At 42.9% G+C, this 26,824-nt stretch overlaps 1 protein-coding gene across 1 annotated transcript in view; it reads left to right on the top strand.

The window, feature by feature from the left end:
- Positions 1 to 26,824, top strand: part of CNTN3 (contactin 3 (plasmacytoma associated)) — a 292,769-nt gene that overhangs the window by 253,115 nt on the left and 12,830 nt on the right. The window contains exons 13-19 of the mRNA XM_006890641.1: positions 4,009 to 4,126; positions 5,328 to 5,486; positions 5,588 to 5,737; positions 8,338 to 8,408; positions 9,312 to 9,546; positions 12,528 to 12,643; positions 24,060 to 24,249. Of these exons, the coding sequence (XP_006890703.1) occupies positions 4,009 to 4,126; positions 5,328 to 5,486; positions 5,588 to 5,737; positions 8,338 to 8,408; positions 9,312 to 9,546; positions 12,528 to 12,643; positions 24,060 to 24,249 (1,039 nt within the window). The remainder of the gene's footprint in view (positions 1 to 4,008; positions 4,127 to 5,327; positions 5,487 to 5,587; positions 5,738 to 8,337; positions 8,409 to 9,311; positions 9,547 to 12,527; positions 12,644 to 24,059; positions 24,250 to 26,824) is intronic.

Below are 26,824 nucleotides of genomic sequence, written 5' to 3'. Positions count from 1 at the left end.
CAGCTCTTTAGTTCAACAGATGGAAATGGGTTCTGCATCTTACCTTTCCCTTGGATGACATCTTCTGTTGCATATCTAATTCCCTTATCAACTCCCTGAGACCTCAGAAGGGCTTCTATCCCTCTTGCTTTGTACTCCAAAGGAATGGAAAATTTGTCTCTATCAGTAGCTAACTATTAGATGGAATTTTATTGGTAAATTTTTAGAGACATAATCTCTAGAGTGTTATTATATAGCCATCAACTCCTCAGTTATCAGCCATCTATTTAAAACAGACTCATTGCCGTCAGTCGGAACTCATTCAAAGCTGATCTCCTAGTGGGTCTCAGAGGCTGTAAATTGCACAGGAAGCCAGTCAGTCGGAACTCACTCCGAGCTGACCTTCCAGCGGGTCTGAGGCTGTAAATCGCACAGGAGAAGACGGCCCATTTTTCTGTCGAGGAGCAGCTGGTAGATTCAAACCACCAGGGAGATGCCATCTTTGGGTGGCACGACTCCCTGTGGCCTGCCACCATACCGCCTGTAATGTCAGTGCTGTGCTGACTTCTGCCGGTTTATTTCAATGTACATGAGTCCTGGGCTGTCGCCTCTTTTCAGCTATCGTGCATAGTTCTGTTAAAGGCATTCTTGTAACTCTTTCCTGGCAGACACATGCATGCATTTCCATGGGGCATGCACTTGGGCATGGAATGGGTGGATGATAAGTAGAGTGGAGTGGATGGCCAGCCTTTGTCAGTACTTCCAGTGTTCTAGAGGATTCTACCAGCTCACACCCATCAGCAGAGGGTGGTTCGTCTCCTTAAGACTTTACATTCATTGTCTCTTGCATCCTGACATCCTGGTGGGCACCATGTGTTTTTATTTAACCTTTGTCACATAAACAGTCTCAATTTGTAAAAAGTACTTATGGCTGTCCCAGTTCCCCAGTTCTGTAGTGACAGAAATACCACGAGTAGATGGTTCGTATGAAGAGAAATTCATTTTCTCAGTTCATATGGCCTGGAGCTTCCTTTCAGAGCATCATCTGTGTAGGAAGGTCCTGATCTTAGCTCTGTAGCTGGTGGTATCAGCTGGGCAGCTCCACCCTTCACACTGATGCCCCGTGTCTCAGGGTCTGAGCTGCTCCTTCTGAAGTGGAATGATCCGGCTTAGGACCTACCCTTCACTGAAACATAACAAAGAAAACAGGTTCCCAAGCAGCAAGGAGGAGTCAGGATTCCAATACACACTTATGATTTTTAATGCAGGAACTGCGGAATGGGAGTAAAATCCAGTTAGATACACACATGCACACACGTCATCAGGCACCTTGTTACTGACTGGAGGTACATCCCATAGTTCAGGGACCAGGCATCAGACACTCCCTAACCTTGAGTGTGTCTAACATGGCAGGAACTTCACCTTGTACTTTTCATTGTGTTATACTTTTATTACAACAAATCTTAATGCTTTATACAGTTTTATGAAAAGATAACTTATATAGTAGGATTAAAAAAGCAGTACAAGACATCTGACAAATGCAGAACATCTGAAAGAGAAAAGTAAAGATCTCTTTTAAGTTTTGTTGAATGTTATATTCATCTCCTTAGCTCCAGATGCATCTAGGAGGGGGAAAATGGTTCCCATTGTTTCTATGTCTTAGTTAATTGCTTCCTTTCCACATCCTACACTGTAAAAAGATAATTAAAATCTGCATTTCCTTTGATGGTGATCTTGATGACATTTCTTCAGAAAATAGTTTGATTTCTACATGATCTAACTCAATTAATAGACTTGTTTTGTCATTGTAAGGTAACCATTTCAGACTTGACAGAGAAGAAAGTGCACCCCATTGATTATAGTCCTTTTTCCTCCCTGTGCACTGAAGGGTTTGAAAATGAATAGAAATGACAAGCCCAACACCATGTTATCCCTTCCTTCTCTAAGACCCACGCCAGCCAGGGTGCTTGGAAAATACTATACCCAGAGGAACCAGTAAACGCACGACTTCCTGCCTGGTGCAAACGATCAAGTGTTTGGCTTTTATTGGAACAGTTGATGCTTCAACTGGATCCACTGTTAAGTCAGAAAAAAGACGGGACAATCTATTGTTAAAGATCACAACCACCGAACCTGTGAAGCAGAGTTTTACTGTGTTTACTGTGAAACCCATGGAATCACCATTTGTCCAATTTTCTCAGAAAGGAGCTGAGTATTGGGCGTGTACAGGAAGCCTCGTTAAGATTCTCCTTGGTCTATCTGGTCTTTAAATTTCCAAGTAGAAGTTGTTGTTAAGTGCTAGCAGGTCAGCTCTGACACACAGTGACGCTTGTACTACTGCTCAACCCCTGCTGACCCTCATAATCCCGGCTGAGCTGAAACGATTGCTGCTGTCCTTATACTCGTCCTGCTCTTTGAGGGTCTTCTTTTTCACTGCCCCTCTACTTTTCCAAGCATCATTTTCTTCTTCCGGGATTAACGCCTTCTGCTCACCTGCCCAAAGCACGTGAGTTCAAGTCTCAACATCCTTCCTTCCAAGGAGCTCTCTGGCCACACCTCTTCAGGACAGGTCTGTTCTCTTGCCAGTCTGTGGGATATTGGATATTCTTCACCACCACAATCCGAAGGCACTGATTCTTCTCAGAAAGAAATTTTACCCCATAGCCTTAATATTTAATAGTAAGAGTTGCTACTTCACTGAAAATAGGAAATTTCTTTGGAAAGGCTAATCAGCCTCCTGTGAGTATATGGAACTCATAATACCTGAAGAATTTCTAAAGGTCGGCAAAGCATTGGAGGTTTTGTCCTGGGGATAAATTGTGAAATAACCCTGAGGAGGAAGAGAGGGAGGAAGGGGCGGAAAGTTCAACTGGATGGAAGTAAAATGTGCAAGCTTAACAGTTTCTGGATTATCATTTAATTACAGCCATCAATCACGTCCCATCTGCCTTCGTTCAGTACTCAACAAATTCAGTCCAAAGCCGTACAGTCCAGCCAACAGAGGATACGTAGCCCAGAGGGAATCCTTCAGATCAGAAGTGATATTTAAGAAATTATCCATACAAGAGCTTGGGAAATTGCCTAAAAAGACAGACTAGCAAAACTCATCTTTGGACAAATAGTAGGAAAAGTCAAGAGTAAGACTGTCCTTTTAATTAATAAGATAAACACTTAACTGCTTTTTTCCTCTGTGCCAGTTCAAAGATTTTTCACCAAGTGCTAATTTTCAAAGGGCTGTGCTTTAAAAAAGCGTTTTATTTCAATCCATATTTTTACTAATGCGTGAAACTGGCCTGCAGTTAGTAGTCATTTTATGAACATGATTTTACATTTGCTTTAAATGAGGACCATTTCAGGAAAGTTGAGCATTTAGAAAGACATTTGCTCTTTTAATTGGTGCTGTGGTGGGGGTGGGAGGAGGAAGGGCATACATGTCTTTATAGCAGCTGTTATTTTTAGGGTTTAAATATTTTAATTTCTTCTGATGGAGGGGCGCATCCTGCCTGCCCCTGTATTCTATAGCAGGGAATTAAACAGCTTTAGCTTTTTAAGCCCAGTGTGTTCAGAAGTGTCTCAAATGTGGTAATCCCTTTGTCACGCTGCACTTATCACCCCCCTCAGATCCCTCAACGCTTCCCTCCTCTTCGCAGGCAGATAATTGCAAAGGGGCTAGAACCAGAAGAAGAGATTGGAGCTGGTGGTGCTGAGCACTGGATATAAAAAGCAGTGTCACCCTAGTGGAAGTAAATAGACTGTGAGACTGTAATCTCTGCCCTTATTTATTTCTGAAACCGTCAATGCCCGTGTGAATTGGCCTGCATCTGGCTGCAGAAATGCAGCCGTGAGCTCCCCAGTGGACTTGAACTTGCTCTTACATTCCTGTGTTCGCTTGTATCCACCCCTGCCACACAGCGCACTGGTTTTTCTCTCCAAATGGGGATTTCATCCCAATATTGTGGTTGGCCACAGATATCAAAGTTCTGTGTGTTTTCAAAATAGCAGTGTGCTCATTGCATGTTTTCCCAGCAGAGTTCATCTGGCGATTTGATGATCAGAAACATCCAGCTCAAACACAGTGGAAAATATGTGTGTATGGTTCAAACCGTGGTGGACAGCGTTTCATCTGCTGCCGACCTCATCGTCAGAGGTAAGAAGCGCCACGTGGTCCTGGAGCAGTGGCCGCCAGAGAGAGATCGTGATGAGAGTGCGCGTGGGCATCGGGGGGCGGGGTGATCACAGTGTGCAGTGAGTCACGGCCTCGGGGTGCTTCCAACCAGTGGGCACAGCCATGGGGCTAGGGGCTCACTCCAAGCTGGGTGTGCCCTCTGGAGAGCTCACACTGCAACTGGCATTGCACAGCCACTGTGCCACAGTGCTACGTCTTTAAGCGTTTCATTAACTCGGTGATTGTGTTGGATAAGATAGAAAATATTGCATGTCTTTGTGTCTCCGTGTGTGTGTGTGTGTATGTTTTCACACACTTTTAAAAAAAAAAATAAGAAATACCCAGAATACCCGAGAACATTTACCATGTTGAATATGCCCACCACGGTACTAATTTGCTCGTGGGCTGAAAAAAAAATTACCAGAGAGCATCATAGAGTAAAATTTGATAAATGATCAGCTCTGGATAACAAACCAGAGTGCAGCCAAGATGAAAAGGCAAGCACTCGTGCTGACGTGAAGGCACTGAACTGGGAAACATATAGGGAGCCTGCTGGACACAGGCTTCATGGTGCAGGGGTCGGTCCAGTCCTGGGGTCGTCCCGTTTGGGGATCACAAGTGAAGACACTGATCTAGGAAACACACAGGAAGTCTGATGAACACGGGCTCCACAGCACAGGGGATGATTCAACCCTGGGGTAGTCCCACTTGGGAATCACTGCCTCACAACCAGATTGAAAATTTCCCTAGCAGGATAGTGACGGCGAGAGAAAAAAAATCTTTCTATGTATTGCCGTCTTCGTGGCCTTTCTCTAAGTACTGATGGAATTGGGACCACTGGTGGTGTCCAAGTGGTTTGTGACACGGTCTTACTTTTAGCAGAGGAGGATGATGTTTATGGTGTCTCAGGTGGTGCTGGTGGTTCCTGCCCCGAGCTTCTAACCCAGATTCTGAACGTCCCACCCCACCCTGAAGCACCTCAGAAGAAAAGCTGGGTGATCACTCTCCAAAGAACCAGACATTGAGAACCTTCTGTGCCCACTGGTACCACCTCACCCCTGTGGTCCCTGGGTCGGCCAGCAGTTGGTTTTTCACCCAGTTGGTAAAGAGGCCCCTCAGAGGTCTGACTCTTGAGCAGTTTCTTGGATAGTAGCCTCATAAAGTCTGCATCCTTCCATTTTAGGGTCACCTGGACCACCCCAAAATGTGAAGGTCGTTGAGATTACAGATACAACAGCCCAGCTCTCTTGGAAGGAAGGGACAGACAACCACAGCCCCATCCTCTCCTACTCGGTCCAGGCGAGGACTCCCTTCTCCGTGGGCTGGCAGACCGTCACCACAGGTAACAGGGGAGGCGGCCAGTGTCACCCAGATCCACAAAGTGGATGTCATAGCAGCGCTAAGATCCACTGCCTCCGACTTCCCTGACATGTTGCCTTCTAGTGCCTGCAGCCATCGACGGGAAAACGCTCACTGCCACCGTTGTGGAGTTGAACCCCTGGGTGGAGTATGAATTCCGCGTTGTCGCCAGTAACAAAATTGGAGGCGGAGAGCCAAGTTCACCCTCAGAAAAAGTAAGGACTGAAGAGGCAGGTTAGTGTTTTTGATTTCTGAGTACCAGTTAACAAGGCTCTCCGGGACCGCACTTTCCTCCACCCCCCACCCCTTGTCCTTGGTCTCCAGGCCAGCCGAGGACCTGTCTCACTAATTCGCTTCCACAATTTTCTGACCTTTCTAATGGAGGAATTAGCCATATGGCATTTGTCAAAGGCAACACATATAAGTGATTCTGATGTAGTGTGACATTTCCACAAGCTCAGACCATCGTAAGCGATCATTAGTGCATGTTGAATGAATATGTTTTTGTCACTTAAGGTTATAATTACTATCTGACACAGTTACCCTGTTAACAGGGAAGTGCTATTTTCATTTATAACAAGCATTGACAAGTAGGAGAACCGCATTTGGGAGTTCTGTTGCTGGGAATTTATCTGGTCACCACGCTCTGTCGCTACCCTTCAAAAACGGATGAATAGATATGTTCTGGCCCTTCAAGTGTTAAATTAAGAAGGAATCATTATTAAACACGCCCATGTAATCATTAATATAACCCATAAAACTACTCTTATGATGACAAAAAGAAATATCCTAAGATAAACAGTCAGCATTAGAACATGTGCATCGCCTCCCATGATTGAAACATCTGGGGAGACCTAGGACTTTTCCAGTTCAAAATCTGTAAGATTAATTAGCATTAACTAGAAGGATGTCGGAAATAAAGCTAGTCTGTCACTTTATAAACAGAGCCAATGTAAGAGGAGTGGAATGTAGTTGAGTCATTTTAAGGTGCTATTGTCCCCAGGCTTGTGCTACAGGTATTAGGAGAAATGGGGGGGGACTGTAGGGAGCTCTGCTGGAGTAGCTTGTGAAGAGTTGGGCTGCTAGCCCAAAGGCAGAACCTCTGTGGTGGTTCAAATTCACCAGCAGGTCCACGAAAGAAAGACGCATCATCTCTACCTGTGCAGTTGACAGCCTCTGAAAACCCCCAAAGAGTCAGCTGGGACTCAGTCCTGACCGAATAGCAAGGACTCTTTGAGTCTGAACGGACCCACATTTGCCAGGGTGTTCTGTTCCTGTGTTCGTACAGCACATATCCACAGTGTCTGCTGTATGCTAAGCATTTACTTGATGTTACGGATCCAGTTGAGAACACGGCCAACAATGAAAGATGGTCTTTGTGAAACGTACATTCTAGATGTGTCATGGGGATTACTAAGCATAAAATTGCCGTTTAAGTAAGAAATATGATGTCCATGTGAAGGTAATAAAGAATACCTCCTAACATGATTTCAGTCCCGTCACTCTTATATGAAAGCCAGTGCTGTTTTGACAATTGTATTTCATCTGGAATGATCACAGGTGAAATGTTCATATTGGATTGCTTTCCCAACATCCCTACCAGGTCACCTTTTCCTGTTTATTGACTTTCATACTCATCAATATATATCTTCTAAATGATTTGTGTTCCCTTACTGTTTGAGATCTTTGTAATCTTCTTTATAATTTCAGGTTAATGATAATTATTTGATGATCGCCTCAAAGACATAGGACACACACACACAGGGAGCCGATGTTAAAAGTCAGCAAGTTGTTCTTTGTCCCCATGGTTGTTGCTGTTGGGTGCCACCCAGGGTCTCCCTGTAAACAGAAGGCAGTATTGCAGGGCGCCGCCTCACCAACCTCACTGCCCTTCGGTGATTGAGCCGTTGGTGCAGCCTGTGTTTGTCCAGCTTGTTGAGGGTCTTCATCATTTGGCTGACCCTCCACCAAGCACGATGCCTTTCTCCAGGGACGGCACCTCCTGAGAAACCTGCCCAAAGTGCATGAGATGAAGTTTGCCAACCTTGGTTCTCAGGAGCCATCTCTCAGTCATCGAGCAGTCCATGTGATACTTCTTTGATCTTCCTAATTCATTGTCCTGCTATAGACGGTGTTTGAAAATTCCATGATGTGAATCAGGCATACATTCACCCTTGCTTTTTAACCCTAAAGAATCTTCCCCAGCATTTTGTCCTAATACAATATGCTGTTTGATTTCTTGACTGCAACTTTTGTAGATGTTGATTGTAGATCCAAGTAAAAGAAGTCCTTGAGAGCGGAAAACTTTATCTGCTTTATCCACTGTTTATTGATCCCATTGTAAGGCTCTTTGTTTTCTTTCTGTTAGAGTATATTCTATACTGAGGGATTTTCATCAGTAAGTGCTTCAGATCTGCTTCCTTGAAGCAAACAAGGTTGTGTCATCTGCATAATACACATTGTTAATGAGTTTTGTTCCAGTCTTCATGCTGTGTTTTTCATATAGCCCAACCCCAAGGATTATTTGCTCAGATTATGGATTGAATATATACAGTGAAAAGATGCAGTTCTGAAGCACAGTTTTGCTGATTTTAAACCACAGGAACTGATGTACTGAGGGTGGGTGTGTTAGATTCAGTGAGACTGGCTGAGGACAGGGCAGGGGTCAGAGCTATTGTACATGGATGGCTCTGAGTCGCAGGTGACTCAGTGGCACACAACAACTGCACCTCCTAGTTCTTTTTGAATGACCACCACTTAGATAACTACAGCTAATCAGTTTCCTAGTACTCGATGCAAATACGGTCTCAGCTCTGTCTCTCTGACCCATACAGTTCCAGAAGTGCCTCCTTCAGAAGTCAGTGGAGGGGGTGGAAGCCGCTCTGAGCTCGTGATAACCTGGGATGTAAGTGCCGGGCCACCGTCTCCCCTCCCAGGGTCAACATGCCTCCCGGGTGGTCCTGAGGTGGTGGTTGGAAAAGGAGCTCATGTTTTTCACATTCCGCATGCGCTCAGCGCCATGACTAGCATTTCACTTGCATTTATCTAATTTCATCCTCAGAACACTTTCTAGGTGAAGCGTGAGGCCATAGAAATGTTAAGTGTCTTGACCAGGGTCACAGGGCTGCTCTATCCAGGAATGAGCAAGTGCAGACCCTGATTCTGAATCCGACTTTATAGCTTCCCACACAGCTCATACCTTCCTTTCCATCATGTGTTTGAGCTTCTTTCTTTCTGGGTCATTCTCTCAGGCCTTGCTAATTATGTTGTAATTAGGCTGAATTTTAATTAATATATTTAGAGGCAGAAAGTTGCCTGCATAATTTGAAGACACTGATGAAAAAAAAAACATTTGGATCCACCTTTGAGTTTAGTAAGTTGTTTTGCCTGTGTGGTTTTTTAAAAAAAAGTTTAACTTCCTTATATTCAGTCATCTTGATATTAGTGTGTGATTTCCATAAAGTCATCGTTAGCGATTGGATTGATTGTATTTGGCATACGAGATAGGTATATTTAGCTGAAAGTATATTTTATTATTAGGAACTCTGGCTAGGATTTCAATATGCTTAGATGCATGAATAATCACAGAGAGTGCTAGTTAATTATCTAGATGACTGTGAAACAGTAGATTATCTTTGCTTAAATGCAGCTGAATCTTCCAAGGATGTCTTTGTTCTTTTTTATTCTACTTCTTAGTGCAATGCATACTGTTCTTTGATAACGTTAGCAAAGACTAAGGATTATAGCTCCATGCACCTTTGCTTCGTCCTCCTACGTACCGACGATCTGACATGTCTTTCCTTTACAGCCAGTCCCTGAAGAACTGCAGAATGGAGAGGGGTTTGGGTATGTGGTTGCTTTCCGCCCCTACGGGGTGACCAACTGGATCCAGACTGTGGTGACGTCTCCTGACACCTCAAGATACGTGTTTAGGAATGAAAGCATAGTGCCGTTTTCACGCTATGAAGTGAAAGTGGGTGTCTACAACAACAAAGGCGAAGGGCCCTTCAGCCCGGTGACGGCAGTGTTCTCTGCAGAAGAAGGTATGGAAAACATGGAGTTCATGTCACTTCTGCCCTTGTAAACCAGTCGTGTTCCAAAGTGGGTTGGAAGTTCTTCATGATTTCTTAGGTGCTTCTTCAAAAGAACAGTGGTAGAAGTTATAATTATATTCTAAGCCTTGACCATAAAGATTAACAAATTTGCCTTTTCAAAAGAGGTGTAGGTACCAGGGAGCTCTGATGGCCTAGTGGTAAGAAACTGCCTTGCAATCCTGAAGGCATACGGTTCGAATCCACCAGCTAGCTGCTGCACAGGAAAAGGATGTGCAGTCTCCTCATGTGTGATTAACTGCCTCTGAAAACGTGCTAGGTAGAGGGTCAGCTATGCATCAGTTCCAACTTGATGGTGGTGGTTGTTATGTGCCATCGAGTCGCTTGCAACTCATAGCGACCCTGTGTACAACAGCCTTAAACCCTGCTCTGTCCTGTGCCAATCACACTGTCTCCAACACACCCACCCTGATTACCTCAGTCACTGAATCAATCCACCTTATAGAGGGTCTCCCTCTTCTGCGCCTGCGCTCCACCTTCCCAAGCATGATGTCCCTCTCCAAGGACTGGTCCCTCCTTGTAACACGTCCAAAGTATGTCAGACGAAGCCTCAGAATCCTTGCCTCCAAGGAGCCGCCCAGTTTAACCCTCTCCAGGACATGGTACATTCGATACTCTACTCCAGCACCACAGCGCAAAGGCATTAGTTGGTACTCAACAATATTTTACACACAAGAAAATAGGAGATTGGTGAAAGAGTTTCTTTGTCCACAGTCTGTGCAGCAAGTACTAGAGCTGATATTTAAACCCAGAGACTTTATCCATAATCACAACCAAGCTCATGAAATTATTTCCGTTTCTCTCCTCCCTTCATACCTTACAATAAACGGCAAAAGGGCCTTGATGTTGTCTGCAATTTTCACTAGAAAAACCAACAATAATCCTTAACAGTTCCTCCTCCCTCTGACCTGCGTCTGTCAGTTCTGAGAGGGAAACAACCAACTACCGTAATCACCTGTGCAGAAGAGCCTTTGCTCGCTCTCAGCACATCCTCTCGCCCCCAGTTGCTGAGGATGTCTCTTACAAGAGCAGGTCAGAGATCCGGAGAATGTGGGGTGCTGCTGGACCCCTGCTCCCAGGACCAGCAGGCCTGGCAGTTCCAGTGACAGCCAGGGTCTCTCCTCTCGTTTCCTTCACTCTCACGTTCTCATCACCATTGTTTCCCTGTTAAAGATACTTCTGTCTTAAAGCCAAATCCAGATTCTGCTTTCCTAGAAAACCCCAAAAACCCACCGAGTGATGTAAGTCAGAAGACAAGTTAGAAAGTAAACCTCATGAACAGTCTTATTCAGAGAAACACTATGACCTCAGAAACTGGTTTTCTGTCTTCCTCATTAGAAAACCAGTACTGATGTGATTGGCTCCCGATCTCCAAATCTCCAAGTGTCTCCAAACCAAGTTTCTCAGGAGAGAAAATCTAATAGGCTCATCCTCAGGCCAGGAATCTGTCTCCGTTTTAATCAGCTGTGGCTGGGGGCAGAATCGTCAAACAAAGAAATGAATATTGGAGGGAGGCGGAGCTGCATCACACGCTCTCCCTGGAGAAGAGAGAATCACTGTGAAGCAAGAAAGCCCTAATGGTTGTCCATTTCAAAGGGAATCTTCTTACTGCATAATTCTTTACAAGCATGTCTAGTCACCCATTCAAAAGGACAGGCCCCACCTCTGACCCTGGCTTAGGGAAGGCATTCACAAAATTCTTACTGAATTCATTACATTCTGTAGACTTTGACTTTGGCAAAGAAGAGCCTGTGGGTCTAGATGACCAAGCAGTTACAGTGAGATAGAAGGGAGAGAACTGAAGGTGGAAAAGCGAGAGCAATGGAAAAGACGACCCTAAAGCGGAAACCAGGAGGCAAAGTGCAGGTTTTCTTGCTCATGATTGGAGCGTGGAATGTGAGAAGCGTGAATGCAGGAAAATTGTCTCATATACTTTGGGCATGTGGCCAGGAGAGACCAGTCCTTAGAGAAGGACATCATGCTTGGAAGGTGGAGAGGAAGACCCCGCGTGAGATGGCTTGATACACTGACACAGTGACTGGGGAAATGGGGACAGGTATGATGGAGGTGGTGAGACTGCCTCAGGGTAGGGTAGGGTTCAAAGCTCCTGCTCCTGGGGTTAATGTGATTCACAGACGACTTGATGGCACATAACAACGAGAGCATTTAACTAGGATGAGTCTGTGGCCATGATGCCCTCTTCCCTTGAGAACTAGAGTCATGTCTTTATTTCTGAGAACTGTTGTTGTCTGGTGCCATCCGGTTGACAAGACATAGACAGCCCAGGGGTGCTATCTGGACAATCTGCTTGATCTCTGCTCTGCTCCACCCCGATTTACATTCACTTTGTCACTGGGGCTTCCATAACAAAGTATCAGGGAATGCTTGATCTTAAAGAACTAAAATATGCTCCTTTAAAGTTCTGAAGCCTGAAGCTCAAACTTCTGGCTGTTAAGGCTCCTTGGTTGCTTTCTTCCCATCCACAAGGAAGGCCACCCCTGGTCTCTTCCAGCTTCTAGGAGCCCTGGCCCTTTTGGGCATGTAGAAAGACCCCACATTCCTCCTGTGCAGGCCCTTCCTGGGTCTCTTCTACTTTTGAGTAAGACACCCCCTCAGTGGGGTTAGGATTAGAACCCATCCTATTTAACATGCCTTGATGGATATTTTTAAAAATATATTTAGGGAAAAAAATAAGATCATATTCACAAGTCCAGAGGTCAGGGCTTCCACTTCTCCCTGTAGGGACTGTCATTCAGTCTATAACAACAAGACTCATGCTTTCCAGTGTTAATAATGTATCTTTTCCTCCAGCAGTTCCATCATGTTCAAGGATTTTTAAAATTAGAATTTTCATAGATTTCAAAATTAACTACCTATGTTATAATTGCATTTTAATTTGTGTTTTCAAATAGAGCCTACAGTAGCACCATCTCAGGTTTCTGCAAACAGTGTGTCTTCTTCGGAGATTGAAGTTTCATGGGATGCAATTCCTTGGAAGCTGAGTAACGGGCATTTGCTTGGCTATGAGGTAATGCTCTCTAGAATGAATTGATTTTTTTGTATATGTGTGTTACCAAGCTACTTTGTCTTCTTTACTTAACCTTCTTTTTAAGGATGTCTTGGGATGGGTCAACTTTTATCCTTAACATAAAAAAATGAGCCTGTGAAAACCCCGTGGATCCCCGGAGGCTGATGGAACTGGGTCCAGCAGTGACTCCTTCTTGTGCCCGGTGCCACTGGAGTCAGGGCAGATAGCAACAACAACAGTCCCTCAGGAAACACTCTTATGCACACTTAAAACTGGAAATCATCAGGTTCGATAAGAAAGACTTAAACCATCCATATTGAAGGAGAAACAGGAATGAACAACAACAAAAAACCCATAAAAATACAGCAGAGGAAATTGCTAATAATTAAAAAAAAACACACAAGAACCTTTGGATAGGAAATTCATCTCATTCCATGGCAGCGTGCACAGGGAATGGAAAATGGTAAGATGCCAATAGCAGCTCCCTAAGCGTTTAAGAACTGGACCGTGCTGTGGCAGACCCCAGAAAGGAAGGAGGGCACAAGAGCAACGCTAAAACCTGCACCAAACCTGGTTCTGCCATCTCTTAAACTGCTTTTCAGAAGATTATAAAAGTTTAGTGAGGGAGCTCTGGTGGCCTAGCAGCAAGATGCTGCACTGCAATCCCAGAGGTACACGGTTTGGATCCACCAGATGCTCTCCTGGAGAAGGAAGGGTAGTCTCCTCCTATACCAGTCAGATCCAATTTGACGGTACACACACAAAATAATAAAACTTAAAAAAAAAGTTCAGTGAGCCTTTATTTTTATCACCTGTGAAATGGAAACAATGATAGGACTGAGTCATTAGGATTTTGGATAACCTTCAGCAGGAACAGAAATGAATATGAATCTCTTCCAGTCACGTGGCCAGGGAGTGGACTTCTAAATTTTCTCTCAGAGACTGGTGAGTATGTCCAGGGCTGCATGCCTAGAATAATACTGTTGATGTCAGATGGATACTGGTTGAAAGCAGAGAGTACCAAAAGGATGTCTATTTGTGTTTCATTGAGTATACAAAGACATTTAACTGAACAGATCATAACACATTATGTCTAACATTGAGAAGAATGAGATTCCCAATACACTTAATTGTGCTCATGTGAAACTTGTAGCTAGACCAAGAGACTGTTGTACAAACAGAGCAAGGGAACACTGCGTGGTTTTAAAATCAAGAACAGTGTGCCTCAGTGTTGTATTCTTTCTCCATACATATTCAGTCTGTACACTGAGAAAATCATTCAAGAGGCTGGACTTTATGAAGAAGAATGTGGCATCGGGATCAAAGAAAGACTGATCAACAACTTACGTTATGTAGGTGACACAACCTTGCGGAAAGTGAGGAAGACTTGAAATGCTTGCTGAGATCAAAGACTACACTGATGAATTAATTATCTCTTAACATGAAGAAAACAAAAGTCCTAACCATGGGGCCCATAGGCAGCAGCCTGACAGACGGAAAAAGGTTGACGTTGTCAAGGATTCCATGTAGCTTGGCTCCACAGATTACACCGTCGGTACCAGCAGTCAAGAAATCAAAAGACATTTCGCATTAGGTTAATCTACAAGCAAGGACTTCTCCAAGGTGTTAAGGAATAATGATACCATTTTAAAGATCAAGGTACACCTGATTCAAGCCATGGTGTTTTCAGTTACGTGCTATACATCTGAAAGGTGCACAGTGAATAAGGATGACAGGAAAAGAATTGCCTTTGAGTTGTGGTGGTCGAGAAGAGTACTGAATATCCCCCGGATTGCCTTCAAGAAGGTGCAGCTAGGTGATCCTTGGAGGCCCAAATGAGAAAGCTGTGTTTCATATATTTGGGGCATGTTGGTAAGAGGACCTGGTCCTTGGAAAAAGAACTCACTCTTGGAAAGGTGGGGGGTCAGCAGGATAAAGGCAGGCCTCCAGTGAGATCGGCTACCACAGTGACGGTAACAGTGGACTCAAGTACATCTAAGATAATGAGGGTGGTATGGACTAGGGCAAGGGCCAGAGTTCAGAGGGTCGCTAGGAATTGTGTGGTCAGCTCAGGGGCACTTCACAACAGTATTAGGATTTTAAGAAAATTGCGAGAGCTTAGATATCTAACGTGGCTAACAGTTCCAAGCTCTTAGTAACAATCAGGAAGTCAAGGCTGACTCAAGGCTTCAGGGACTCTTGGAGATATCCATGTATGTTATGTTTCTCCAGTAAATATTCCAAAAATTATTCTAAAGCAGCGATTTTTGCTTCAAGGGAGTTTGGAGAAAGTTCTTAAGAGAAGTTACCTGCCGGGAAGATCCCCCTCTGAGCTTTGCTTCCAGAGCTCATGCCCTAAGGAGACTGTCCCTCGTAGCCTGAAGGGAGAAAGAAGACACTGCAGGGGAAACAGAAAAGCTAACAAGAGATTTCCCCAGAGACACAAAGACTCCTGATGACTTTAAAGGACATCAAAGTGTGAGGCTGCTGGGATGGTACCCAGGGAATGAAAGGACCACGGTGGAGTGGCCTTGTGTCCCAATCCCCAGCCCCGGCCCAGATCTGCTGCCGCTACAGGAACCACATAGAATGCAGCAGTCAGTTATTTTAGCAAGGCATCGGAGGAGAGCCCTGGGGATGACTGGGGTTGAATTTTTCATTAACGGAGCCAGATGGGAGAGTCGGGGCTAAATCAAATGTATTTAAAGAAAAGCAAGGACCATGCAGTTTTGCACTCCTCGGTGGGTGTGCTGGGATGCACAGTAGCTATTAACGGCTTTTCCCTTTAAGAACGGTATGACTGGAATATCGTCTGTGGCCTGGCTGTGCTTCGTGAAATGGTTAAGAGGTTAATGAGGGAAACTTCATAAATGGGCTCTGTGGGCTGTCCAGTACCTTGGGAGTCACTGATGATTTCTTCTATCTTTGGGGCAAGTAAATGTTCATTTTTCATCATATGTATTTAAATAGACATGGGGTCACCTAGATAAAAATAAGCCATAAGGAAGTAAGTAGATTGACACCACTGTTGGTCGTATCTGGAAAGAGGTTCAAAGAAGTGAAGATTAAAGAGTACCAGACCCAGTTAGCATAGTGTCTGGTCAAGGCCATGCTGTTAGACGTCAACAGGACTGGGCTCAAACCCCCTCAATTAAAACAGATCTCCACAAGAGACAGGGCTCACTTCCTCTCTGTGGAGTACGGCATCAAAGTAGGTGTGGGGTGGGCATGTGTTGCCGTGGCGTCCCTCTCTACTGCAGTGTGGCCTTGGGTGTGTTACTGAACCTTCCCAAGGCTCGAGGCTCAGCTGGAATAGAGATAATGATAGGAAATAATTCCTCATTTGAGATGAGGTTATTTATTATCTGATAATTAAATGAGATAAAGCAGCCATTTTCAAAATTATTCACAGAGACGTGGAAATTTCCCCCCCCCCCTAAATATATTGGACATTGGGATGAAATTTCATAGGAAGGAAAAAATTTGGGGAGTCCCGGTGCTGGCATGTTGCTAAGTGGTTTCTGCTTCTGTTGCTGCTCCTTTGACCTTTCGTTAAGATGGGTAATGAAGACGCGAGGACGGTAGGGAGTGGGGGCTTTCCTGCCGTTGATTACAGGCTGGGGGTCAGTGATTCTTGACTGTCTTTGTGAAGAGAAGCAGATAGAACTTCCAAATGTGGCAAGAGCATAATATTTGAAAAAAGCAAACCTAAGTAGTGGGAAATGCTCATGAAAATGCACATTGCACATAAGTGTTATGGATCGAGTTGTTTCTCTCAAACAGGTAGGTTAAACGCTGACTCCTGGTGCTTGTGACCTTGAATGTGTTTGGGGAAAAGGCTCTTTTAACAGATGTCATCAGTTAAATCAGCAAGCGGTTATACCTGTGTAGATGGGTCTTTATCCAGTGTGAGTGGTATCCTAGAAGGGAGACAGAGGGAAGATGGCCATGCAGAGGCAAAGGTGGCAGATGGGGTGACGTGTGCACGAGCCAGGAAGCACCAGATTGCCCGAAACTAGGAAGAGTCCAGGAAAAAACCGAGAGCCTTCAGAGAAGATGGGGCTGCAGACACTTTGGATGGAGACCTGTAGCCTCCAGAACCACCAGAGAATAAATATGTTCCAACTGTTAAGCCATCATGCTTTGTGGTACTTTGTCAAAATAGCCCTAGGATAACAGCAGTATTTACAGTAAGAGAATCAAGCGAGCTGACAGAAAGATGCAATCATTGGGGAGATCTCAAATGATTTGTCTAATTCTACCAAGATAAAAATATGTCATAGCTTCGTTTCCGTTACAATTTAAAGCTTAAACTGAGGAAGAAAAATAGGCTAGCAGAGCACCTAATTACTGGTCATGTGGCTAACTTTCTGGGTAGCTGTTTCCCCAGGATGGCTTTAAAATGTTGAATAGCTCCCGCTTCACCGTCATCTCAGTAAGGACTGATCGCGTGCCATGTGGCGTGCTGAGTACACATTATTAGCATCGAGACTAATTTTCTTTCAGATTTGATTGAGCAGAAGTGGAGACGCTCATTTCCCTGGGCTCCAAGCTAATTTACATGCTAAGCTGTTGCACTCAGGCTCTTGTGAACCTTGGCTAGAAGCAAGAGATGAACGGATGAGTGAGAGGAGGAGAAACCCCTTAAGTTCATGCGTGGTAGGGGGCTGTGGAAGTTCTAGTGTGGCATGCTGCGGTTGGCTGCTACTGAGCTGGCCCCTGGCTCACCACAGCCCTGTACGCAAGGAAACAGAATGGTGCCCGCCCTTTGCATCAGGTATGGGTTGAAGTTTTATAACCCGTAGAGTTCTCTGTGGCCTTGTGTTTGGAAGTAGACTGTCCTTATTTTCTGATCTTAGTTTGAAACTGGAACCTGTTGGGTATTCTAACGAGACAGAAGCCAGCTAACAGATGAGTGCAGGCTGTGCATAGTCTTCTGGAGAAAAGGCAAGAGCTGTGATGAGGAACCACCGGTGTCCAAGCAAAGGACAGTCAGTCTCTTTAACATCGTTGTGTTAAAGACTGAAAACTTCAATAATGATTTTGATAATGATTGAAACAGCAGTCTGTAATTGTGAAATTATATAGCCTAATATAGTTTGGGAGAATTTAGTAGTTGTTGGTTTGGTGGTGGTGGTGGTTGTGATGTGTGTGTTGTTTTTTTCAAGTTTGGCAGAAGGAAATTCACTGAAAATGTGCAGAAAGTGCCAAACTAAAAATTGAGTGGCTCCCTCCTCCAGCCTCCTGTCCCCAACAGCTGTCCAGACTGTGTCCAGTGCCTCTGACTGTAATTAGAATGGAAAAGATGTTAAATATTTGTCTATGCACTTTCCACTGCAAACCCAGCACTGGCATCGATGCTTTCCTTTACTCGACCAGGCCAAGAATTGATTAACTTTACCCTAGAATGAGTCAAATATACACAGGAAAATTGGTTATATAATAGAAATATTCAAATCAATGTAAAGTAGGAAAAATGCATTTATGTTACTAAATCAGAGGTTTGTGGAATGGGTGGATGGGCTGGTTATGCTGCAGGGAATCCATGAGGGCTCCCCAAATGATGTACGATTTTTATTACATAAAGGTATAAAAGGCCAAAACCATCACCACACATCTGTTCTGACTCAGGGCGACCTCATTCTTATGTGCCGAGTCGAACTTCCCCCAAGAATACCCAAAGATGCCACATCTCAGAAGCAGACAGCTGCTAGGGTACCACCGGGTGCATTTGAACCGCCAACAGCTGGATACTCATCTATCATTTATCTTTGTGCCACTCAGAGTCTGCTTAGGCAAAGATAAACACTCAATTCCGTTGGCGTCGGGTTCATTCCTACTTACAGCACCTTCCACAGGGTCTCAAGGCTGTTTTACCAGAAGATGCTCGTCTTTCTCCACTCAACGAACATCTAGTGGATTCCACCAGTTGATCTTTTGTTCAGCCGCATAATACACTGTGCACTCTGCCAGACCTCCTTTAGACGAACAGGTGCCATCAAGTCGACCAATTCCTAGCAGTCCTATGGACAGCAGATCCAGTCTTGCCATCTCCACAGCCTCTGCTGTACCTCCGTCTATTGTTGCAATCTCCTTCCAGATCATCGTGTCCTCCTGTGACCCACCACATTACCAAGTGTGATGTCCCTTTCCAGGGACTGGCCTCTCTGGAAAACATACCAACATGTGAGATGATGTCTCACCATCCTTGCTTCTAAAGAGCACCTTTACCACTGATTTATTTCTTTTGTAAGTCGAACACTCTTCACCAGAACTAAAACTCAAAGGCATCAGTTCTTTAACCTTCCTTATTCTTTGTTGAACAAAAATATCAAACATTTGAAAATATCATGGGTTGGGTTAAGTTGGGTTGGGTTGGGCACACCTTAATCTTCAAGATGACATCCTTGCTCTAGCACGTGAGAGCGGTCCTTGACAGTAGAGTTTCCCAGTGCAACATACCTTTTGACTTATTAACAGTTCCTTTCATGTGTTGACTGTAGATCCAAGTAAAATCCTTGATAGCTTCAGCCTTTGCTTTGCCTATCATGATGTTTATTGTTCCAGGGAGGAGTTTTATTTTCTTGCTGTTGAGGCATCATCTAGTCTCTTTTAAACTATGGCTCAGGACTGATTAACCAAGTGGCCTAGCTCATAGGCTACTGTGCTGCCATCCATGAGGCTGAGCGGCTGTGACCATTCTGTGAGAGAATGATGGGCATTCTCCTCTCATTAGCATTTTACAGCCGCAGGAACCAATGGGCAGCCATTAGGAGGTGGGATCAACCTGATGACAATGAGTTTGAATTAATTTGTTATGTTTGTACAAAACAAAATCCCATTGGACTGAGTCAGTTTTGACATGTGGCCATCCAGCAAGACAGAGCAGAATGGGCCCCTGGGTTTTCCAAAGTGGGAAATCCTTCAAGGAGTAGCCTGCTTCATTTTTCTCTCATGGAGAAGCTGGGAGCTTCAGTCTGCCAGTCTTCTGGTTAGCAGTTGTGCCTTAACCACAGGGCAGCGAGAGCCCCTTGGAGAGCCTTGGGGTACTGAAGGGATCAGCCTTCCTTCCTCTCAACTTCCCATGTCCTGCCTGTAACTTGCTAAACTGCGCAGACAGCCATGAGGGCAAGTGAATCCAAGTCGTAGTTAACACAGAATCAGCCCTCCCAGGACTGGAACAGAGGGCAGAGGAGAGAAGAGGGCTCTTCTTCCTGACCTTTGAATGCAGTTTTGCTGGCCTGTAAACTATTTAAATGTTGAGCTATTTGTGTCTCAGAAAAATTTTTATGTATACAATAATAATTTTGGCTTATTAAAATAATATGTCTGCCTTAACACCTGTGCTTAATGGATTGTAAAAAGGTGGCACTTTTCAATGCATGACTTTTACAGCTACCTTTCATTTTAAGTTAAAGTGCAGTTTCTGATGTGATGATGTTAGTGTTGAAGACCCGTTACAGCAGGAATATTTGTTTTAGGGATAAGCAGATCGCTTCTAGATTTGCCCTTATAAAAATAATTTTAAGCACCACTACTTTAGTTTTTAAAAATTATTTTATTTTTTAAAGAAATAAAGCTATTTAATAATATGATCACTTTTAGTCATTGGATGCCATGTTCAAATTTGGCATACATGTTCTTTGAGCCTGTATTTGAACTGTTTAGATTGAATCTAAAAAAAGACATTTCATCTGGATAAAGATTGGTTATAATATGTCAGAAACATGTTGCTGTCAATAAGCTTTCAGATTCTTTTACTAAAAGGAATTATAAAAGATATTGCCTATACCAATTAAATGTCTTTTTTTTTTATTTTCATGAAAGTTTTATAAAGAACTTGGATTTCCATGCATTCATTGTTGCACATTTTCCTCCCTGTCCCCTCTCCCCACAGTTCATTTTTTTCTTTGGAGAAAAGTTCTTTCATTGTTATACAGTTTCCCTCTCGCCATTCCCCCCCCCCCACACTCACACACACCCTGGACCATCTTACTATGCAACTCTTATTCTGGACTCTTGTCATACTAATAATTACTTTTTTTTCCATATATTACTTTTATACAGTTCTCTCCTTCATCTGTTTCAATGCTGTGTACGTTATTTATCCCCTCCTTTCTTAGTTTTCCCCAACCTCCATATCAGTCCTATTCTATAACAGTGGCTCTATGCAGTATTTGTCTTTTTGTGACTGAGATGTTTCACTCAGCATAATGTCCTCAATGGTCACCCATTTTGTATATTATTTCATGACTTCTTTCTCAGTGCTGCATAATATTCCATTGTGTGAATATACCAGAGCTTCTCTAGCCATTGGTTTGTTGATAGCCACTTGGGTTGCTTCCAATTTTTTGCTATTGTGAACAAAGCAGCAATAAACATTAGTGTGCATCTATCTGCTTGGGTGGCAGTCTTGGTTTCTTTAGGGTATATTTCCAGTAGTGGAATTGCTGGGTCAAATTGTATTTTTTTTTTTTTTAGAAAACTCCATATTGCCTTCCATAGTGGTTGCACCATTTTACATTCCCACCAACAATGAATACGGGTTCCAGTTTCTCCACAACCTCATCAACATTTGTTGTTTGCTGCTCTGTTAAATTTTGCTAGTCTTACTGGGGTTAGATGATATGTCATAGTTGTTTTGTTATTTTTGTTTTCTAAGAATACTTTCTCAGGACAGCTTATACTGAGGTAATTTGATATACTGGGGGTAGATGGAACAGTCTATAGATTGGAATCAGACCAGAGATCAGTATAGATTATTTTGACTGCATGACTTGCCCTCTCCATACCTCTATCTTGTATTTTATATGAAGATCATTTTAGCTCATATTTATGACATTTCCTCAAAATTTATGATATATGCCCAGAAGACAAGTTCTAAAGCTTTTTGTTTCATTTTGTCTTAAGTACCTATTAATGTTGTGTTTTTTCCTTAATTACTAGATAGATAATGACACTAACAACAGAAAAAGTGTTTTATTTTGACATAACAATATCGACTGTGCTTAAACATTCCGTATTTAAAGTACACATGAACTTTGAACATCTTTTAACTGTTCACTTAGTCATGGCATTTTAAAAGACAAATCTAAACATTTTCCTTAATTAATGAAGAAAGCCAATGTGGTCTTTTATAATGATAGTGGAATCTGTCAAATCTCTGTGTATTTTCTGTTACTAAAATACCATTAAATTTTATGTTTACTTTGGTGTTTTAAAGCTATAGAAACTAGTGTTCAATCTGTTTTAGTAATATGGGGTTTATATCTTTCTTTTGAGACCCAGACAAAAACTAATAAAAACTAATAAAACTGTAGATACATGATATATAAATAGAATGCTTTTGAGAACCTGTAAAGGAATATGTGTAGACATATATCTAAATATGGGAAATATCGATCTTACACAAATTAGCTTGCTACTTTGAGATTGCTACTGAAGGAACCTGATGTTTCTACTATACTAGTTCCTTTTTTTTTTTTGGTACTTGAGAGAGTTTTACAGTAACTCATTTTTAAAAGGCAGTAATTTGTAGTGTCTTTTGCTCAGAGAATTCAGACTAGTAACCTACACATCCCACAAATACATGTTGGCTAGCCCTCACAAGCTGTGTTAAAATTTGAGCAAACCCTAAATTTGAGATATTTCATGTAAAGGTGTATTTTTTTTCTTTAAAAAAGGAACAAGAAACCTAAAACTGTACATGTAAACACTTGACGTGCAGGACTAGTGAAAGGCCAGTAGCCTGAGAGGCACGTCCACCTCATTCATGGTGACCTCAAGTGTTGGAATAGAATGGTGCTCCTGAGGGGTTTTATTGGCTGGTATTTTGGGGTGGATTACTTGGTCTTCATCACAGACCCCTTCGGGTAGACTTGAACCATCAACCTTTCTGTTAGCATCATCGTTAATTTTTGCACAAGCCAGGGACAGAGCTAGGTCGGTAGCACCACTATTAACATGGAACCACATCGTGTGTGCTGGGTCCACGCTGAATGTGTCTCTCCCTTGCTTCAAATGACCAGATTGTTTCAGCACCAACTCTGGTGTATGGGTGTATGGGCCATTTGCTTTGCTTTTTGCTGGTCAAGTTGTCTTTTCGGCAATCTAATGGCAAGGAGGATAGAAGGAGAATTGATGCCTTTGAGCTTTGGTGCTGAAGAAGAGTATTGAATGTACCATGGACTGCTAGGAAAACAAACAGATTCATCCTGGAGAGGGTCAAACCAGGTGGCTCCTTGAAGGCAAGGATTCTGAGGCTTCATCTACTAACTTACTTTAGACATGTTGCAAGGAGGGACTGACCGGTCCTTGGAGAGAGACAGCACAAGAGGGGAAGGCCCTCTATGAGGTGGATTGATTCAGAGACTGGGGCAATGGAGGTGGGTGTATCGGAGACGGTTCGATTGGCACAGGACAGAACAGAGTTTAGGGCTGTTGTACATAGGGTCGCTATGAGTCGCAAACGCCTCGACGGCACATAACAACAGTAACAACAATGACATTGTGAGACAAATCCTTAACCTAAATTTAAAATCGCTAAGTAGCATGTATTTTCATTTACTATTACTCCTCTTTCTCTCAGATATTCCTGTTGAATTCTTTTGGGTCACATGTGTCTTTTTCATAAGGCATTAAATATGCTTTTGCGTGGATCTGAATAGTGAAATATGCATAAGGCGTGTGGGTATATTTTTATATTTAACAGCCATGTACCCTTGCTCTCCCTTGCTCTTCGGTAGCCCTGCATGCACAGGTGGGCTTGGAGGCTCCTCACCTTCTCTGTGGGACCTTGACTAGCCAGCTGGCCCTGTGAGGGTCTTTTCTCAGTTCCCCTTCTCCCCAGAAGGAGCTGCTCTTCTCTGATGGAGTCGAGCTTGGGCGGGGTTGATGCTGAACTCACTCCTACCGACATCCAGGTTTCACACGACTCCTCCCACTTCAATCTGATAGCGTTTCATCTTTCATTTTTCTGGCTCATATGTTTGCTAACTTATTATTGGCAATCTCTTGAAGTCCTACTTCTGACTTTCCTCTGCTCTATTCACTATACAGGCTGCTTTCTGAGGCACCTCTAGGTGAGCTCAAACTGCTGAAGCGTTAAGCTTTTAGTAACAGGCAAGTGACTAATCACTGCACCTCTTAGCACCGTTAATGACATGGAAACTTGCTGTCCAGCCCAAGTCACCACTAGTGCTCCTTGCCTCCATGTCTGAGGGTCCACTGCCATTTTTTTGCAGTACCTGTGAACTTACAGCAGGGAAATGGTCTCCTGTTTCCATCTTTTGCTGTCCACATCCTCATTAAACATTTGCTGAGTCAATGAGAAAATCAATGTGCCTAATTCAACTGGCTTACTTAAGGCAAAGGACATTCTATCGAGACTACATGTTTTCTGTCCTTTGTCCCCCAGGTGCGGTACTGGAATAACAATGGAGGAGAAGAATCATCATCCAGCAAAGTGAAGGTGTCAGGAAACGAGACTTCTGCCAGACTCCGAGGGCTAAGGAGCAACCTGGCCTATTACACAGCTGTCCGGGCTTACAACAGCGCGGGGACCGGCCCCTTCAGCGCCACCGTTAATGCAACCACCAAGAAAACGCGTATGTACAGTTCCACTTCACAAATGGCAAGCAAGAATTTCGCCTTCATAATCATAGCCACCTTCATCATTATGAATGACCAAAGTCATTAATGCCACTGATTGATAGAAATCTGGTCCCCAAATCTCACATACCTGTCTTTGTTTCTGTGGTGCCCTTTTTCATGAACCCCATGATAAATGTTCCCAGATGTGGTTTTTAGGGGTCCTTGCTAAATTTGTCAATGGTTTGCATATTTTATTAAGCCTTTTGAAGAAAACCAGCTCCTAGTTTTGTTGATGGTTTGACTTGTTTTTCTTTTTTTATCCCATTGATTTCAACCCTTCACCTTAAAATGTGCTTCATTCTGTGAAGCTGTGGGATTAGCTTGTTATTCTCTATTTGCTAGAGGTTTAAGTAATTTATCTTATCCCTTCTTTTTTTAGTGTATTTATTTTCTTATTGCTATGAACTGACCCTTGAGGACTGCCTTTGTTCTATTCTAAAATTTTTTATACAGTATTTTAATTTTCATTTATTTTGAGGAATTTTTACATTTCACCCATCACTCTCAAGCAGGGTATTGTTTAGCTTCCATGTGAGTGTCCTTTTTTCCTTTATCCTCTTGGTAATTTTTAGCCTATAAGATTATGATCTAAGAGAATACATTATTTCAATATGGTTGGATTTTTTCGTTTGTGTTTTTATTTCCCATTTGTGGAGCCTACCTTTGTGTCTTAGTATGTGGTCCCTTCTGAAGCATATATTATTTTGTCCAAAAAACGAAAGTGAATTGAGTTTTTGTTAGGTGGAGTTCCCGGAATACATCTGTGAGTCTAATTTAGCTGACTTTATAATTCTGTTCTGCATCTTTTTTGAGTTGACCCTTTTGGTGAGAGTGGTGTATTGAAGACTTCTACTACTATTGTGGTGGAGTGTGTTTTTTTCCTTCTTCAGTTCTGTTAAGACTTTTATATATTTGCATGTCTGCCTTTAAGTAAGTATATATTAACTAAGGCTATGTCTCCGTGATCTATTGTGATTTTAATCCTTGTATACTGACTTCTTTATCTTTTATTGTGGTTTTCATCCTGAAGTCTATTTTATCAGAGATTAGTACTGCCACTCCAGCTTTTGTATGGATGTCACTTGCCACTGTTTTGTATTTCTCAGTTCACCTATTGTCAGGATCATAGCTTATAGCAAATGTTCCAAAAATGTTGCGAGTACCAGGTGCTTTACATATATCCCCACATTTTAGAGTAGCTCATAAGGTGGTGGTGGTTGTTAGGTGACGTGAAACAGACTGCTACACATCGACACCCCATGAACCACAGATTAGAGCATGCATTTGCAAACAACAAATTAATGTGACAATTAAACCTTATCTTTAAGTAATGTTTAGAGAAACGTGGCCCAAATGCTCATTCAGTCAAAACACATGAATACAATTAGAGCAAGCATTTCCAAGCCCAAATGAATTCTCTAGAACTGAAAATACACTGTATTTTGAACTTCTCACTAAATACACTTGCCCTTCTCAATAATAATTTAGAATTAGTAAGGTTTAAATATACATCATTATTTATATATTCAAAGCACAGCACCAGTCAGAAATTCTGATTGCAAAAATATATGCAAACAAGTTTATCTGCCTCTTTCCTCTGACTTAATAATTAATGTGATTACATACCAGGAGATTATGAATGTAAAAAACAGTGTGACATTATGGTGGAATCAGTGAAGAACTTATGTGGATTGTTATGGCAAAGGAAGACACTGATTATAAATCAAGGAAAATGTCATGATAATGCACAATGAATGAAATAACAGTTTTAAAAGAAGCAAGAACGCTTCCATAATTTAGAAATAGCATATAAATACCCAACATAGATGCTAATTTGCACCTGATAACAGTAATAATTATGGTGGTGGTGGCCAACACTGGGCACGTGCTTGTCACTGTTCCAAGCACTCTTGATGTATTCATTCTTATCACAAGAATACCATAATTTGAAAGTTATTAGCATCCCAAATTTAGAGTCTAAGAAATAAAGAGATTCCCAAACATTGCCGAGGGAGCTGTGGTAGTGTAGTCCCTAGGGAGTCACACTGCTACCCCAAAGGCCATAGCTGTCTGGCTGTTCAAATCCGCCAGAAGCCCTTGTGAAGGAGATGGCCAAACTCTTCCCACCTTCCCATTTGATTTACTGCCTCAGAACCCCACTGAAGGGTGTGTCAGTCCCAACATCATAGCAATGTGACAGAGAAAGCAAACAACCCCAAAATCACACAGGAATCCCTCAATGGCATAGATTATTAAATACTCAACTATTAAACAAGAATGACGATTCAGACCCACCCACAGATGCCTCAGGAAACAGGCTTGGGGACTTCAGAAACATCACAGCCAAGAACACTCTCGGAGCAATTTTCTATGCACGCAGGGGTCACCAGGAATTAGAATATACTCAGAGGCAACTGATGATAACAGCAGCATCCAGGCACAGGCACAGCCTGCCCCATGCACATTCCTCTCATTCAAAGGTATTATTAGAATATTTGTGATTTAATAGCACTATCTGTTTTTATTTTA

This window comes from Elephantulus edwardii, unplaced genomic scaffold (assembly GCF_000299155.1).
Source record: "Elephantulus edwardii isolate Elephantulus edwardi_28Jun2011 unplaced genomic scaffold, EleEdw1.0 scaffold00091, whole genome shotgun sequence".
Taxonomy (NCBI): domain Eukaryota; kingdom Metazoa; phylum Chordata; class Mammalia; order Macroscelidea; family Macroscelididae; genus Elephantulus; species Elephantulus edwardii.
This window is presented reverse-complemented; position numbering and strand designations above follow the sequence as displayed.